Here is a 17,077-nt window from a genome sequence, read left to right on the forward strand (position 1 = left end):
GCAAAGAGCCCAGCCAGTGTAACTAGAATCTGTCTGGGCAGAGCTAAGTGGACACAAAGGTTGGTCTAGTGGCTAGGGCACTGTCTGATGATCAAGAGCCTAGGGTTCAGTTCCTGGCTCTGCCCCCGATCCCATGTGACCTTGGGCCTGTCCCTGTATTTCTGCATGCCTCAGTTTCCTGTCTGTCAATGAAAACAATGATCTCGGGGCCTACGCTTGGCTGGGGTCCTCTTGGGCAGGCAGCTCTCGGCATGGAGGGACAGGACTCTCTGCTCAAACAGCTCCAGAAACTACAGTCTCCGGTGTCTCAGTGCCATCCCTGCACCTGGCTCCCAGCAAGGCTAGTTGGCTGGTGCAGAGTGGTTGGGAAACCCCCACCTCCACACAGGCGCCAGCGGTTGCTGCCATCGGTGGTGGGCTCAGGGTGGATGGTGCCAGGAGTTTGGTAGAGTAGCATGAATGGGTTCTTCACCCCAGTATTCAGTACATCCCCTGCCACTGGTTAGTCTCCGAAGTGCATGTGAGTTACCATGCAGCATGCCCTAGGCTGCGGACAGTCCTGCCGGCAGGTGGGTGGCTTGGGAGGGACTGTATGGGGAGGGTCATTTGTTTGCAATAAGTAATTCAACCAGCCCCAGCCCAGGGTCCCAGAGTAGCACCAGACACCACTCTGGTGGGCATAGTAGGAACGGATGGCTGGAGGAAGTGGGACATGCCTGACCAGGTAACAACTTGATATAGTTCCCCGAGGCTGGACACCCTCTGACTATTTACAAAGACCCCATCTGAGACTGGGGTGATGCCCTGTTACCGCTCTGTGCCTCAGTTTCCCCATCTGGGGCTAAAGTACTTTGTGATGCCCCAGAGGCAACTCAGTGAGCTGGGAGGAACTAGCTGTTCATTTCACTCTGAGCGATTGCAGTACTGTCCTGAAAAACAAGCCCCTGGCTCAGTCCATAGGGAGGGAGGGTATCGCAGTATAGACCCCCCAAGCACTCATACCCCAGCAATGCCCGCCCTCCGCTTCCCTCGGTTTACCCGGTAACCCTCTTGCTTTCTCTATTGGAGTAGGTACTACGAGACTGGCAGCATCCGGCCCGGCGTGATCGGGGGCTCCAAGCCTAAGGTGGCCACCCCCAAGGTGGTGGAGAAGATTGGGGACTATAAGCGGCAGAACCCCACCATGTTTGCCTGGGAGATCCGCGACCGCCTGTTGGCCGAGGGCGTCTGTGACAACGACACCGTGCCCAGTGTCAGCTCCATTAACAGGTCGGAGGTGGCAAGGGTCCGGCCCTGGGGGATCCCCAACCATCTCCCCTAGATGTAGCCAGTCCTGTCCCCTCCCATCTCCCAGGAACCCCTCCTGTCCGTCAGGGATCCCCCCACTCTCATTTAGTTGGGACCCCACTGGACATAGTGTATTTCGATTTCCAGAAAGCCTTTGACAAGGTCCCTCACCAAAGGCTCTTACGTAAATTAAGTTGTCATGGGATAAGAGGGAAGATCCTTTCATGGATTGAGAACTAGGAACAAAGACAGGGAACAAAGCATAGGAATAAATGGTAAATTTTCAGAATGGAGAGGGGTAACTAGTGGTGTTCCCCAAGGGTCAGTCCTATTCAACTTATTCATACATGATCTGGAGAAAGGGGTAAACAGTGAGGTGACAAAGTTTGCAGATGATATTAAACTGCTCAAGATAGTTAAGACCAAAGCAGACTGTGAAGAACTTCAAAAAGATCTCACAAAACTAAGTGATTGGGCAACAAAATGGCAAATGACATTTAATGTGGATAAATGCACAGTAATGCACATTGGAAAAAATAACCCCAACTATACATACGATATGATGGGGGCTAATTTAGCTATAACTAATCAGGAGAAAGATCTTGGAGTCATCGTGGATAGTTCTCTGAAGACGTCCACGCAGTGTGCAGCAGCAGTCAAAAAAGCAAACGAGATGTTAGGAATCATTAAAAAAGGGATAGAGAATAAGGCGGAGAGTATCTTATTGCCCTTATATAAATTCATGGAACGCCCACATCTTGAATACTGCATATAGATGTGGTCCCCTCATCTCAAAAAAGACATACTGGCATTAGAAAAGGTTCAGAGAAGGGCAACTAAAATGATTAGGGGTTTGGAACGGGTCCCGTATGAGGAGAGATTAAAGAGGCTAGGAGTTTTCAGCTTGGAAAAGAGGAGACTAAAGGGGTATAAGGTAGAGGTCTATAAAACTATAAGTGGTGTGGAGAAAGTGAATAAGGAAAAGTTATTTACTTGTTCCCATAATATAAGAACTAGGGGCCACCAAATGAAATTAATGGGCAGCAGGTTTAAAACAAATAAAAGGAAGTTCTTCACTCAGCGCACAGTCAACCTGTGGAACTCCTTGCCTGAAGAGGTTGTGAAGGCTATGACTATAACAGGGTTTAAAAGAGAAAACTGGATAAATTCATGGAGGTTGTTCATTAATGGCTATTAGCCAGGATGGGTAAGGAATGGTGTCCCTAGCCTCTGTTTGTCAGAGGGTGGAGATGGATGGCAGGAGAGAGATCACTAGATCATTACCTGTTAGGTTCATTCCCTCTGGGGCACCTGGCATTGGCCAGTGTCGGTAGACAGGATACTGGGCTGGATGGACCTTTGGTCTGACCCAGTCTGGCCGTTCTTATATTCTTATGTTCTTATGACCCCCATCCCCTGAGAAGGGCAAGGAGGTGCCCGACACGGGTCCGGTGGAGTTATTAGGCCTTGGTACCACTTAAATCCCGCAAAGCCTGGACACCATTTCAGTCCTGCTCCCTTTCCCCTCTCTGTGCCTCAGTTTCCCCATCTGGAACATGGGGCTAAAATAATTTGCAATGCCCCACAGGCAAAGTGGGACTGAAGTGGTACCTAGGACTTTGCCCAGGGATGAATCTCTCCCCAATCTGTGCTAGGAACCACTCTCCGAAGTCCAGGGGACCTGCCTCCAGCTTCCTTCTGGACAGGAGTCAGTCCAGCCAGTCTGTGCCGGAGCAGCCCTGGCTCTCACACTGGGCATGCCCACGCCCAGGGCCTGCCATTTAATTTCTCTGATACCCTTTCTCCCCGTCAGAATCATCCGGACCAAAGTCCAGCAGCCATTCAACCTCCCGATGGACAACTGTGTAGCTTCCAAAGCTCTGAGCCCCGGGCACAGCCTGAGTGAGTTCTGGGGCGGGGTCTCAAAACTTGAGTTTTCAACAAAATGGAATTTTTCATGAAAAGGGTCAGTTTCCTGCAGAAAAATCTTGGTTTTTTTTAATAAAAAACCCCAAATGCTCCCAAACTGAAATGTTTCAATTCAGAAATGTGCCATGGTGCCTCATGGGAGTTGTAGTTCATTGCCCCATATCACTGTTTTCCTTTATGGGTTGGGCTCCTTGGCTGGGGGCAACTCCCATGATGCACCATAGCCAGGGACTCCCAGCTGCCATGCTTCTGTGGTGCATCATGGGAGATGTAATCTCACAGGGATCCTGGTTTATAGAGGAGAACAGGGACACAAGGCACCCAAACTATAACTCCCAGAAGGCACTGCAGCAGCATTGCCAAATAGAACATTTTCTGTTTTTTCCTGAAATTTTTCAGTATTTGCATTTCCACAAAAAATGGAAATTTTCTGTGGAAAACGCCCTCCATTTTTGACCACCCTGTGCCATTGCCCCCAGACAGGGAAATGGGTACAGAGAAGGGACGGCTCACAGAGCCAGCTGGCGTCAGACTTGGAGCTCCCAGAGCCCCCGATGCACCAGGCACATCCGCAAGGGATGATTCCCCTGGGTGGCGACCCAGCCTTGTCCCTGTCCTCGGGGCAGGTGGCACGACCCAGCGCCATGGGGCGAGGTGTCCTGGCATCATGCCCGCCCCCTCTCCTGGCACTCGCTCCAGGACTTACTAACCTGGCGGGGGTTGTTTTCAGTCCCCAGCTCGGCCGTGACCCCCCCAGAGTCACCCCAGTCGGACTCGCTGGGCTCCACCTACTCCATCAGTGGGCTCCTGGGCATCGCCCAGGCCAGCAGCGACAACAAGAGGAAGATGGACGACAGTGAGTGGGGGTGGGACGGTGATGGGGGGGCTTCTCTGGGGTGGGCTGGCAGCAGATGGGGACAGAGGGATCCGGTGTCTGATGCCCCGGGGTGGGTGCAAATACCCCTTGAGGGCGACAGAGACCTAGCCAGGGCTGCTCCTACCAGCCCCCCTGGGGGAGGCGGTGCTGAGACCGGCAAGGCCCAGGGCAGATCCCATGCGGCGGGTCTCAGTCTTCCATGCCCGGCCCAGGGGCGCAGCAGGCAGCGATGCCCTTTGTGGTGTCATCACACTGCTGTGTGGTGCCCGGGCATCCCTGGGGCAGCTGGGCCAGGCCTGGAGGAGCTATGGGCTGGCTGGGGGGCAGGGCCGTGCCCGTGGTCGGGGGGCCAGTCTGGGATCGGGCCGTGCCCGTGGCTGGTTGTGGGGGGGCAGTCGGGGATCGGGCCATGCCCGTGGCTGGTTGTGGGGGGGCCAGTTAGGGATCGGGCCACGCCCGTGGCTGGTTGTGGGGGGGGCCGGTTAGGGATCAGGCCGTGCCCGTGGCTGGTTGTGGGGGGGCCAGTCGGGGATCGGGCCGTGCACGTGGCTGGTTGTGGGGGGGCCGGTTAGGGATTGGACTGCGCCCATGGCTGGTTGTTGGGGGTGCAGTCGGGGATGGGGCCATGCTCGTGGCTGGTTGTGGGATCAGGTCATGCCCACGCCTTGGAATGGGGTCTCATGGCTGCTCTGCCCAGCAGGCGACCTGGAAAGCTGCCGGCTCAGGATGGACACCCAGAGCAGCGCCAGTGCTGCCCGCAAGCACCTGCGCTCCGAGGCCTTCGGCCAGCCCCCCCTGGAGCCACTGGAGTGCCCCTTTGAGCGGCAGCACTACCCCGAGGCCTATGTCTCTCCCAGCCATGCCAAGGGCGAGCAGGTCTGGGTCATGCCCACCGCTCTGGGGAATGAGCAGTATTGGGAGGTCCCAGTGCCGGGGGGAGTAGTATTGGGGGCTTCCCCAGTGGGGGGGAAGCAGTATTGGGGGTGCCAGTGGGGGTGAGCAGTATTGGGGAGTCCCATTGGGTTCTGAGCAGTATTGGGGGTCCTAGTGGGGGGGATGAGCAGTATTGGGGGCTTTCCCATTGTCGGGTGAGCATATTGGGGAGTCCCAGTGGGAGGTGAGCAGTATTGGAAGTGTCCCAGCAGAGAGGGCGTGTTGAGCAGTATTGCAGGGTTTCCCAACAGGGGCAAGCAGTACTGGGGGTTCTAGTGGTGGGGAGCAGTACTGGAGGGTTCCAGCGGGGGGGTGTGATCAGTATGGGAGGCCCTCTGAGGTGAGTGGTACTGGGAGCCCCAGTGGGGGTGAGCGGTATCGGGGAGGGTCCTCGCAGGAGGTGAGTAGTACTGGGGGGTCCCAGTGGTGGGTGAGCAGCATTGGCAGGGTTCCCAGTGGGGGGGATGAACAGTACTGGGGGTCTCAGCTGGGGGGTGAGAAGTATTGGAGGTTCTCAGGGGGGCTGAGCAGTACTGGAGGTCCCAGCAGGGGGGGGATGACCAGTATTGGGGTCTCCCCTGGGGGTGAGCTGTCTGAGGGTCTTAGGAGGACTCGGGGGGCTGAGCCTTACTAGAGGGGTCATTGACCTTTCTGTTGCCCCCTCGCCCAGGGTCTCTACCCGCTGCCCCTGCTGAGCAGTGCACTGGATGACGGCAAATCTGCGCTGACCCCCTCCAACACGCCACTCGGCCGCGGCCTGGCCGCCCCCCAGCCATATGCGACCGTGACAGGTAAGGGTTGCCCCTCGAGGCTTGCCCCCCACAGCCGAGGGAGTCTAGGGCAGGCTGGGGCTGGCGTGGGTGTGAAGAGATGCCAGGGCCAGGAGCTACAGGACAAGCACCCACCGGGACCCTGCTGTCTGGGGGACCCTGTGGGAGGTACTCCCAACTCCCCCCGCCCTGCATCCCCCAGGGAAACGAACCTCTGGGAAAGGCAAATAGGGAGATGGGATTTCTGTTGGGACCTTACTCCTACCCTGGACAGCACAACCCTGCCCCCACTGCACAGCCCTGCCCCCACCACGCACACAGTGACCCCCAACCCACAGCCCTGCCCCACTGCACAGCTCTGCCCTCACTGCACACACGCAGTGACCCCCCACTGCACAGCCCTGGCCCCACCGCACACACAGTGACCCCCAACCCACAGCCCTGCCCCACTGCACAGCCCTGCCCCCACCAGGCACACACAGTGACCCCCCAATTCACAGCCCTGCCTGCGCTGCACAGCCCTGCCCCAACTGCACACACACAGTGACCCCCACTGCACAGCCCTCCCCGCACCGCACACACACAGTGACCCCCACTGCACAGCCCTGCCCCTATTGCACAGCCCTGCCCCCATCGTGCACATACAGTGACCCCCACTGCACAGCCCTACCCCCACCGTGCACACACACAGTGACCCCCAATCCACAGCCCTGCCCCACTGCACAGCCCTGGCCCCACTGCGCACACACTGACCCCCAATCCACAGCCCTGCCCCCACCACCCAAACAGTGACCCCCCAATCCACAGCCCTGCCCGCACCATGCACACACAGTGACCCCCACTGCACAGCCCTGCCCCCACCGCACACACACAGTGACCCCCACTGCACAGCCCTGCCCCCACCGCACACACACAGTGACCCCCACTGCACAGCCCTGGCCCCACTGTACACACACAATGACCCCCACTGCACAGCCCTGCTCCCACCGCACACACACAGTGACCCCTACTGCACAGCCCTGCTCCCACCGCACACACACAGTGACCCCCACTGTACAGCCCTGGCCCCACTGCACACACACAGTGACCCCCACTGCACAGCCCTGCCCGCACCATGCACACACAGTGACCCCCACTGCACAGCCCTGCCCCCACCGCACACACACAGTGACCCCCACTGCACAGCCCTGCTCCCACCGCACACACACAGTGACCCCCACTGCACAGCCCTGGCCCCACCGCACACACACAGTGACCCCCACTGCACAGCCCTGCCCACACCACACACACACATTGACCCCCACTGCACAGCCCTGGCCCCACCGCACACACACAGTGACCCGCACTGCACAGCCCTGCCCCCACCGCACACACACAGTGACCCCCACTGCACAGCCCTGGCCTCACCGCGCACACACAGTGACCCCCACTGCACAGCCCTGCCCCCACCGCGCACACACAGTGACCCCCACTGCACAGCCCTGGCCCCACCGCGCACACACAGTGACCCCCACTGCACAGCCCTGGCCTCACCGCGCACACACAGTGACCCCCACTGCACAGCCCTGGCCTCACCGCGCACACACAGTGACCCCCCACTGCACAGCCCTGGCCTCACCGCGCACACACAGTGACCCCCCACTGCACAGCCCTGGCCTCACCGCGCACACACAGTGACCCCCCACTGCACAGCCCTGGCCCCACCGCACACACAGTGACCCCCAACCCACAGCCCTGCCCCACTGCACAGCCCTGCCCCCACCAGGCACACACAGTGACCCCCCAATTCACAGCCCTGCCTGCGCTGCACAGCCCTGCCCCAACTGCACACACACAGTGACCTCCACTGCACAGCCCTCCCCGCACCGCACACACACAGTGACCCCCACTGCACAGCCCTGCCCCTATTGCACAGCCCTGCCCCCACCGTGCACACACAGTGACCCCCACTGCACAGCCCTGCCCCCACCGTGCACACACACAGTGACCCCCAATCCACAGCCCTGCCCCACTGCACAGCCCTGGCCCCACCGCACACACACTGACCCCCAATCCACAGCCCTGCCCCCACCACCCACACAGTGACCCCCCAATCCACAGCCCTGCCCGCACCATGCACACACAGTGACCCCCACTGCACAGCCCTGCCCCCACCGCACACACACAATGACCCCCACTGCACAGCCCTGCTCCCACCGCACACACACAGTGACCCCCACTGCACAGCCCTGCTCCCACCGCACACACACAGTGACCCCCACTGCACAGCCCTGCTCCCACCGCACACACACAGTGACCCCCACTGTACAGCCCTGGCCCCACTGCACACACACAGTGACCCCCACTGCACAGCCCTGCCCCCACCGCACACACACAGTGACCCCCACTGCACAGCCCTGCTCCCACCGCACACACACAGTGACCCCCACTGCACAGCCCTGCTCCCACCGCACACACACAGTGACCCCCACTGTACAGCCCTGGCCCCACTGCACACACACAGTGACCCCCACTGCACAGCCCTGCCCCCACCGCACACACACAGTGACCCCCACTGCACAGCCCTGTCTGCTCTATGCACACACAGTGACCCCCACTGCACAGCCCTGCTCCCACCGCACACACACAGTGACCCCCACTGCACAGCCCTGGCCCCACCGCACACACACAGTGACCCCCACTGCACAGCCCTGGCCCCACCGCGCACACACAGTGACCCCCACTGCACAGCCCTGGCCCCACCGCGCACACACAGTGACCCCCACTGCACAGCCCTGGCCCCACCGCGCACACACAGTGACCCCCACTGCACAGCCCTGGCCCCACCGTGCGCACACAGTGATCCCCACTGCATGGCACTATGCACCCACCCGCCACTACATAGCACTGACACCTCCTCCTGCCCCACCCTGATACAACCCCACCAGCGCCAGTACATGACCCTGCCCCTCCCAATGTGCAGCACTACGATCCCCACTTCCCCTTCACCTCCACTCTCTTTAGCCAGCCCTCTGCTGCCAGTCCCTCCTCCTCTGCCCCACCAGTGGGCCGGGGTGAGGTGGGGAGTGTGGGGAAGGGCAGGGGATCCAGTGCCCCCTTTTTGATCCCACCCCCTGGCTCCAGATCCCCGGCGCCGGCCCTGTGATCATTTCAGCCCATTTTCATTTCATCTCCTGTCTCTTTTTTTTTTCACCATCCCCCTTCCCGCAGACCCTCCCTCCCCCTTGCTTGTAAAGCAGGAGACCCCCGGGGCCTCCAGCCCAAGCGCCACCCCTTCCTCTTTATCTAGCACCGCCTTTTCGGACCTGCAGCCCGGGCCACCCTTCAGCGCCTTCCCCCACTGCTCCGCCATCTACGGCCAGTTTCCTGGCCAGGGCCTCGTCCCAGGTATGGCTGCGGTGCAGCAGGGGCTGTTGGCAGCGGCTGGCATCTTGCAATGCAGGGGCAATCCCTGGGGTTCTAGACTGACAGCCCTTCCTCTGACCTGAGCTGCAAGACCTCATTCTAGACTCACTCGAGAGTCCAGCTGGCAAATCAGGTTCTGGACCCCCCCCCCTCCAGACCCCAGTTTATAGGAGGACATTTCCTTCCAGCCGCTGGTTAGAGATTTGGCAGGCTCCTCCTGGCAGCTGTCTGTGGGCATGGGTTCTAGACTCACTTGGGGGTCATGTGGGAGTTTGGGTCTGTGGACTCTCCTCAGAGAAGGCAGCTCAAGTGTGGGTTCTGGAGTGTTTTAGACCTGGGCAGAATTTATGCGAAGCCAGGTTCTAGCCTCCCTCCAGAACCCAGCAGGCCAGTGTGGTTCCCTCGAGAGCCCAGGCCGGGGTAGGTTCTGGAGACTGGCTCGCGCTGGGGTTTGGACCCAGGGACAACTGGGTTCTGGGCTCCCTGCTGGAGCTGGACAGCAGTTCTGGACCGTGCCCCCCACAGAACCATTGAGGTTCTACCTTAGCCCAGCCCACTGGTGTCCTGTTCATAGACCAGGAACCCCTTAGCTGCAGGATCTGAACACGGGCGGGCCCTTCCCCCCTCCACCTTGGCTTGAGACCAAAGGTGCATTTCCTGTCCCCGCCCTCCTCAATTGTCCTTTTGTTGGATTGAGGGCTCTGGCTGGGGGCCAGATGGGCTGGAGTTCAAACACTGCTGCCGTGCCCTTCCCAGCCAGACCCTGGGGGAGCCTTGCCCAGGCTCTCAAACACCTCCCCCCTCTATCTGCTCTCCCTCAGCTTGCCTCCTCAGCCCCCGGCTGGCTAACAGGGCTCACTGCTCTGCTGTGTGTCCCTGGCCCCACACTGCTCTTGGAGAACGGGGATTCTCCAGAGACAGGGATTTGAGTGGCCCAGCAGAGGGGCAGCTGCCCGGCCCCAGGGTTAGGCCCCCTCCTGGGATTAGAACACCAGCCTCTGAGGCCTCCCAAGATTTGGGGCAGTTTGAGCCTTTAGCTGGGAGCAGAGGCTGCATCACTGGAGCAGAACTGGACCCACCCTGCTGTGGTTTTGTTTCGCCTGGGGCCAGCCCCAGCTGCTCCAGAGGAAGGTTCCAGGGCTCTCCCCGGCACCCCAAGTGGGCAGTGGGTAGTTCAGGAATCACCTGCTCCCAGGGGATGTTTCTCCCTGACACCATCAGGCCTAGGCTGGTTCGTGCCCTGGGGCAGAAGGGGTTAGATCCCAGCTAATGGAGGTGGGCCTGTGCCCATTTATCCATTAGTGTCTCCTCTGCTTTGGAACCCTCCTGGCCCCAGTGCTCCCCAGTGGCAAGGAGTTCCACAGGCTAATTGCATTTGCCACTGGCATTTTCAGGCTATGGACTGGGATTGTGATACCCCCCTTCTCATTCCCCCACCATGGGGGCTCGGTTCTGGGGTTCTGATCTAGTCCGCAGGGTGGAGGGCAGGGTCGGAGAAGGCCCCTAGAGAGCAGGGGGACCTGCAGAGCTGACTCCAGCCCAGGAGGCCTGCCCCCTCGGCCACAGGAGAGGAAATTGCTGGGTCTCAGCTCTGGAGGGTGGTGGGAAGAAGCTCAGGCTGCAGGCCACCTGCCAGCTGTGCTGATAACAGGGGGAGGGGCATTATGGACAGGAGAGCACCCCAGGGATCCAGGAAATGGGGCGGGCAGAGGGTTACAGGCCTTGGCTAGCGACAGAGCTACAGTCTGAGGACTAGATCTCCTGGCCCTCCCATGGTAGCTACGTCGCCATCTCAGAGCTGGCCCCCTCTGTGCGCCAGCCTGCCCTGACCGCCCCACCTGCTCAGCAGCCTGGTCCCAGAGGGTAGCAACACTAGCTGGTGGAGGCCAGGGCAGGTTGGGCACCCAAACCCTTAGGACTTCTGCACTGGTAGGACGGGCGGCTGGTGGGGCGGGCACAGACACAGAGAGCACCTGAGCAACACAGCTGGGCAGGGCTGCCCAGAGCCCTCCAGGCACACTCCTCAGCCTGGTGCTTAGAGCACTGAGCTTGGCCACAGGACACCTGGGTTCAAGGCCTGGCTCTGCCACCGACGCCCTGAGAGACCTTGGGTAAATCCCTGCCACGCTCTGTGCCTCAGTTTCCCCAGCTATAGAAGGGGGATAATCATCCTCTGAAATTTGTTTAGACTGTTGGCTCTAGCACCAGGTCAGTGTGGCAACGGGGCCCTGATCTCGGTCGGGGTCTAGGCAGCGCCTGGCACAACGGGGCCTGATCTTGGTTGAGGCTTCCAGGTGCTACCATAATACAAATCATGATGTAAAAACGTGGCCCTCGAGCTCTGGGCCCGGAGCATTTTGGCTGTGCTCATTAGCCCCTTGTGTCCATGCCCATCCCAGCCATCTTCCACTGCTGCTGCGGGTCACCGTGCACTCCATGTTTCTCATGCATTCTTCACCAACGCTCAGGCTGATGGGGTCATCGCCAGAGCGCAGGGCTGGGACGGGGGGCGCAGGGGGCTCAGACAGGGATTTAGGCTCCTGCTAGTGCCAAAGAAGAAGAGGGTTAGAAAGACAAGGGAGGGTCGCTCAGTATGGGGGGCGGGGGTGTAGCGCTGTCCAGTTAAATCCTTAGAGTCCGTCTGGGGAATGTGGTGGGTTCAGCGGGGCTGCCACCTGTTCGATGAGCTCCTGCCAGAGCTGCCTGGATCCGTAAGGGAGGGGCGAGAGGAGCAGGGGGTCTGCCCGGTGATCAGACCAGCAGCTCCTGGGGCTGGAGAACAGCATCAGCACCCTGGACCCTAGAGACCCCTGAGGGATGGGAATGGGATGACCCACAGTCACCAACAGGGATCTGAGGCTGCAGGAAATGGAGAAGAGACAGAGAGGGAGAGCTCCCCAGGGAGATGCCCAGGTCAGTACAGTACTAGATCCCCAGGGAGATCCCCAGGTCAGTATGGTACTAGATCTTCAGACAGATCCCCCAGGTCAGTAAGGTGCTAGATCCCCAGGCAGATCCCTCAGGGAGATCCCTTAGATGGGTAGAGCCCCAGATATAGCAATCCCCCAGATAGATAGAGAGATCCCCAGGGAGATCCCTCCAGTAGGTAGAAGGATCACACCTGCAGATCCCTAGGCAGATCTTCAGCTAGATAGCTGCATTCTGCCTAGCTCCCTGGCAGGCTAATCCCAGGATCAGCCCCCCGGGCCAGGGTCCAGCTGGGCTGGGGGCTGCTTTCGGGGCTGCCTCCTACCTCCATGTCCCACCTTATACCTCCTATCCCTTCTCCCTTGCAGGGCGCGAGATGGTTGGTTCCACCCTGCCTGGCTACCCCCCACACATCCCCACCGGTGGGCAGGGCAGCTATACCTCTTCCGCCATTGCCGGCATGGTGGCAGGTAGGGCCGCGAGGAGCTCGGGGGCGCTGCAGGACCTGGGCAGCAGGTGGAGGGGGCAGCAGGCGCTGTGCCACAGGGCAGCTGTGCTGGGGAAGCCCCGATAGTTGGCAGGCAGCCCCTCAGGTGCCATTCAGGGCCCAGCGGGAGGGCAGGCCTGCGGGTCGAGATTGAGGAGCAAAGCTGGGGTGGGAGAGCCTGGGCTCAGGGATACAGTGTATTAGAACAGGTGGGGTGATTAGAAGGCAGGACTCCTGGCTTCTGTCCCTAGCTCTGGGAGGGGAGTGGGGTCTAGTGGTTAGAGCAGGGGAGCTGGGAGCCTGGACTCCTGGGATCTTTTCCAGATCAGTTTTGCAGCTGACCTTGCCTGTAATCGGCTGAACCAAAACTCAGGATCCACCCCAGCATCAGATCTAGCTGTGAGTTTTGGCTCTGGGGACCCGGGAAGAGTTGTGGCTGGGGGGGGGGCTGTCTGTGTGAGCAGAGCAGGTGGACTCCCCCGCCCTGTACCCCCTGATGCTAAGAAATGGGGTGAGGGGGACAGGCTCTGGGAACCAGCCACACCCTAATCCCCCTGCCACCTTCCACACCCACTCCCCAGTGCTGCAGCCGGCTGTTCCCTGCGAAGGGTTAATCTCTGTAGGCCATGGGCCAGGTAACTGCATGGCTCCCCTGGGCCGGGAACATGCTGAACTGGCTTGTTGCCCGTTACCCTGGAGATGTGCTTAATGCAGCGTTGAGAATCCAGCGCTGCACCCGGGCCTCCCCGGTCCCTCTCCTGGAGCGTGAAATGAGATTGGAGAGCACAGGGCGGGGGGACTCGGGACTGGGTTAGACAGTGTGTGCTGGGGGCTCCGCCAACCACCCGCAGCCCGCCTGGCCTCTGGCCTGCTGAGCAAGGCAAGAAACTCCACTGCCTCGCTCGCTTTCTCGCAGCTACCTCTGTCCCCAGCTGGTGCCAGCTGGGCCTGCATGCCAGCGAAATACTGCACATAGACCGACTGGCCACAGCGTTTGGCAGGGCCGATCTATATGTCCATCTGCATCTATCTATCCCCATCCACCCCGTCTATCTGTCTGTCTATCCTCATCCACCCCGTCTATCTATCTATCGCCATCCACCCCGTCTATCTATCCCCATCCACCCCTTCTATCTATCCCCATCCACCCTATCTATCTATCTATCTATCTATCTATCTCCATACACCCCCACATCTATTCCCACACACCCCATTTATCCATCCATGTATCCCCATACACCCCCTCTATCTATCTATCTATCTATCTATCTATCATTGGCTCCTCACTATGGTAACTGCACTATCTGCAGCACTCATGGCTTAGCTACATCCTACCCAGCCTCCACATCGTGCCCTGTGCCCCGGTGCTCATGCCCACCCTCTGCCTGTCCTGAGGGGCGTGCCCTGGAATGGCTTGTGAAGGGGCTTTCTTGTCCTCCTGAACCCTTGGCCATGCAGGCTGCCCAACACCAGGAGCAGCTGCCCAGGGGTGTGCTGAGTCATGATACCAGCCCTCGGTACACCACGCCCCCAGCCCGCTCTCTGGCTGAGCCCCCTGGGGACGTGGGTGCTGCCCGCTGTCTGGCTGGCCCTCTGGGGACATGGCATTAACTCCTCTTTCTGTCCCCAGCAGGCAGTGATTACTCTGCGAACGCCTACAGCCATTCCCCCTATTCCACCTACGGTGAGGCCTGGCGCTTCCCCAACTCCAGTCTGCTGAGTGAGTGCCTGGCATGGGATGGGGATGAGGGAGCTCCACTGAATGGGGGGTGGAGGGAAGGGGCCTGCCCAGATCCTGACCGAGATGAGGGTCCCCTCGCACCGGGTGCTGCCCAGACCCTGCCCAAGATCAGGGCCCCATCATGCCAGGTGCCACACACACACAACGGACGGCTCCTGCTCCAGAGCTCCCAAGGTCCCACAGTGGTAGAGGCAGGACTAAAACCCAGGTCCCCAGGATCCTCTCCCAATGCCCCACCCATTGGGCTGCATGGCTTTGCTGCAGGGACACCGGCCACTGGCCACTTCCTGCTCTTTGTAGCCACAAGGCCTGGGAGCTGGGAGGGGGTGGGAGATGGCTGCGGGCAGTGGGAACCGAGCAGGGGGCAGAGCTCCCGGTGTGGGTTAACCTGTGATGCTCAGTGTGAATGGTTAATTCTGGCAGTGGGAGGAGTGGAGGCTGGCGCTCCCCTCTAACAGGCACTGTTGGTCCTGCCCAGGTTCCCCGTATTATTACAGCTCTGCCTCGAGGGCCCCTGCACCCCCCACCGCTGCCTACGACCACCTGTAGCTGCCGTGGGAGCCGTGGCACAGGACCCCCGGACGGGCCCGGCGCAGCCAGCCAAAGGCGTTGTTATTATTACCCAGCGAGAGAGCGGAGCCAGCCCCAGCCCCCACAGGGACCGGGAGACACAGCTGCCCCTGGCACCCACAAAACAGCTTTGTGGGAACGTGGGGTGGAGGCATCTGGGTGACGTGGCTCCACCGGGGGGGATGGGCAGGGGGCACTTACCATGAAGATGCCTCCTTAGCACCAGTGATTTAGGGAAGAACAATGGGGTGCCCAGGATACCCAACAATGGGCAGCATTGGCCAGAGCCCCCCCAGACAAAGGGGGCTGGACAAGGACTTTTGATCATCACATGGCCTCTAGAGACCCAGATCGGATCGATCTATCTGTCCCCACACACCGCCTGTCTGTCAGTCTGTCCCCACACACCCCGTCTGTCCATCCGTCCCCACATAATCTCCCCCAGTCTGTCTGTTCCCACACACACACCCCGTCTGTCTGTCCCCATACAACCCTCTATGGATCTATCCATCCCCATACACTCCCTGTCTGTCTGTCTCCATACACCCCCACTCTGTCTGTCTGTCCCCATATATGTCTGTCCCCATACACTCCTCCTCTATCTGTCTGTCTATCCACACCCCTTTCTGTCTATCCCCACACCCCATCTATCTATCTATCAATCTATCTATCCCCACCCCGCCATCTAGCCATCTCTATCTGGAGCTCGCTCTCCCCGACATCCCCATGACCTGAGGACTGGCTCTGGGACCCTGCTGAGCTGCTCTGCTGTCTTTCTCACCAGCCCCTTTCCCACCACAGGCTTTATTCTCCGCTCCCCTCTTGCTGGCCGTCCAGCCATGCTGGGCTGGTGGCAGGACCTTCGACGCCCAGCTGGGCCCTGTTGGGATCCAAGCCCTGGAAAGCACTGTTTGCCGAGGATCGCCCTGCTGGGCTGGTGTTTGCCAGCGGCTGGGGAGGGGCAATGCACCCAGAGGAAGCCCAGCTCCCTCCTGCCAGCCTGGCCCCTCCTCCATGGGCAGCACCAGCTGCCCCTATGGCACTGTAGGACGGGCATTCCAGCCCCCCAGGGACCACGCACATTGCTAGGTCTCCATCCCAGCCTCACTTTGCTTGTGTATAGACTGTACATCAGCCCCCTCCCCTGGTGGGGCATGGGGCAGCCCCCTCTAATTCTCCTCTTTCGCTCTCTCCCCTTTGGATGCTCCTGCTTTTTATTAAAGGTTCAATAAACCCGTTGTCCTGGCGTGCCAGGCATGCCAGCGTGAGCCGGCAGTGGTGTGTGTGGTGTCCTACCTGTCCGGCCCCTGCAGGGATGGGGGAGATCGGCCCCTGCAGGGGGCTGTGTGGGGCGATGTCTTGGGAGGGTGTGGGGCTGAGGCAGCGCACTTGGCAAGGCATGGTACGGTACCCCCAGAGGAAGGGCAGGTGCAGGGACAGGATGGGATTCACATGCCTCCTGGCTGAACTTCAGCTGAGGAACTCCCTGCTCAAGCCAAATTTGCACTGTGGGCTCCAGCTCCTGCGTTACAGCAGTGGGGGTGATCCCCCCACATCTGCGCTAGCCCTGACTCATTGTGGCTGCAGCGAGAGCTGCGTGACTGGCTATGTATAGCATGTGACAGCATTTAGCGGCCAAACTGCATTGGGTGGGCCCCATTGTGTCAGGTGCTTTACCAACCCCAGGGCTGTAAATCCCCAGCCGCAAGGAACTGGCAGTCCTGCCCTGCCTCCCCCTGCTTTGCCCCTCCTGCCCTGCTCCCCACAGCACCCCCTGCTGAGAGATGCTGGGACTGGAGTAGCTGGGAGCCCCACCCCACCCAGTGATCAGAAACCAGGGCTTTTGATTGAGCTATGGTTGTGCATACTCTGCGCAGCAGAAGGATCCACAGTCACCCCGGCTGTCCTAGGGTCACTACGCTGTGCCCTGAGACCTCTCAGAGCCACACGGCAGCAGGAAAGAGCCAGATCTGTCTCCTGCTTCAGAAACCCAGGGATTGAGACCCTGAGGTAACAGAATCCCCCTCCGCTGTCAGCAGGACAGGGCCAATGACACACAGGTGTGAAGTTCTGGGGCCATCCTGCAGAGGGCAGTGGTGTTCACACACATCCAGTGCAGGACAATATTAACCATTTATTGCCTGAGGACA

General features: G+C 60.0%; 1 protein-coding gene across 10 annotated transcripts in view; it reads left to right on the top strand.

Annotated features, from left to right (window-relative positions):
- PAX8 (paired box 8) overlaps positions 1 to 16,195 on the top strand; it is a 44,361-nt gene extending 28,166 nt beyond the window's left edge. For 2 of the 10 annotated variants that reach the window (XM_043503052.1, XM_043503053.1), the window contains exons 4-12: positions 1,069 to 1,269; positions 3,101 to 3,189; positions 3,947 to 4,072; positions 4,794 to 4,969; positions 5,697 to 5,817; positions 9,007 to 9,183; positions 12,498 to 12,599; positions 14,247 to 14,336; positions 14,836 to 16,195. In XM_043503052.1, coding sequence (XP_043358987.1) covers positions 1,069 to 1,269; positions 3,101 to 3,189; positions 3,947 to 4,072; positions 4,794 to 4,969; positions 5,697 to 5,817; positions 9,007 to 9,183; positions 12,498 to 12,599; positions 14,247 to 14,336; positions 14,836 to 14,906 — 1,153 coding nt within the window. In that variant the 3' untranslated portion in view covers positions 14,907 to 16,195. The remainder of the gene's footprint in view (positions 1 to 1,068; positions 1,270 to 3,100; positions 3,190 to 3,946; positions 4,073 to 4,793; positions 4,970 to 5,696; positions 5,818 to 9,006; positions 9,184 to 12,497; positions 12,600 to 14,246; positions 14,337 to 14,835) is intronic. The other 8 variants (XM_043503056.1, XM_043503054.1, XM_043503057.1 and 5 more) reach the window with 8 other exon arrangements.
- Positions 16,196 to 17,077: the final 882 nt, after the last annotated feature.

Source organism: Dermochelys coriacea, chromosome 26 (assembly GCF_009764565.3).
Source record: "Dermochelys coriacea isolate rDerCor1 chromosome 26, rDerCor1.pri.v4, whole genome shotgun sequence".
NCBI lineage: Eukaryota > Metazoa > Chordata > Testudines > Dermochelyidae > Dermochelys > Dermochelys coriacea.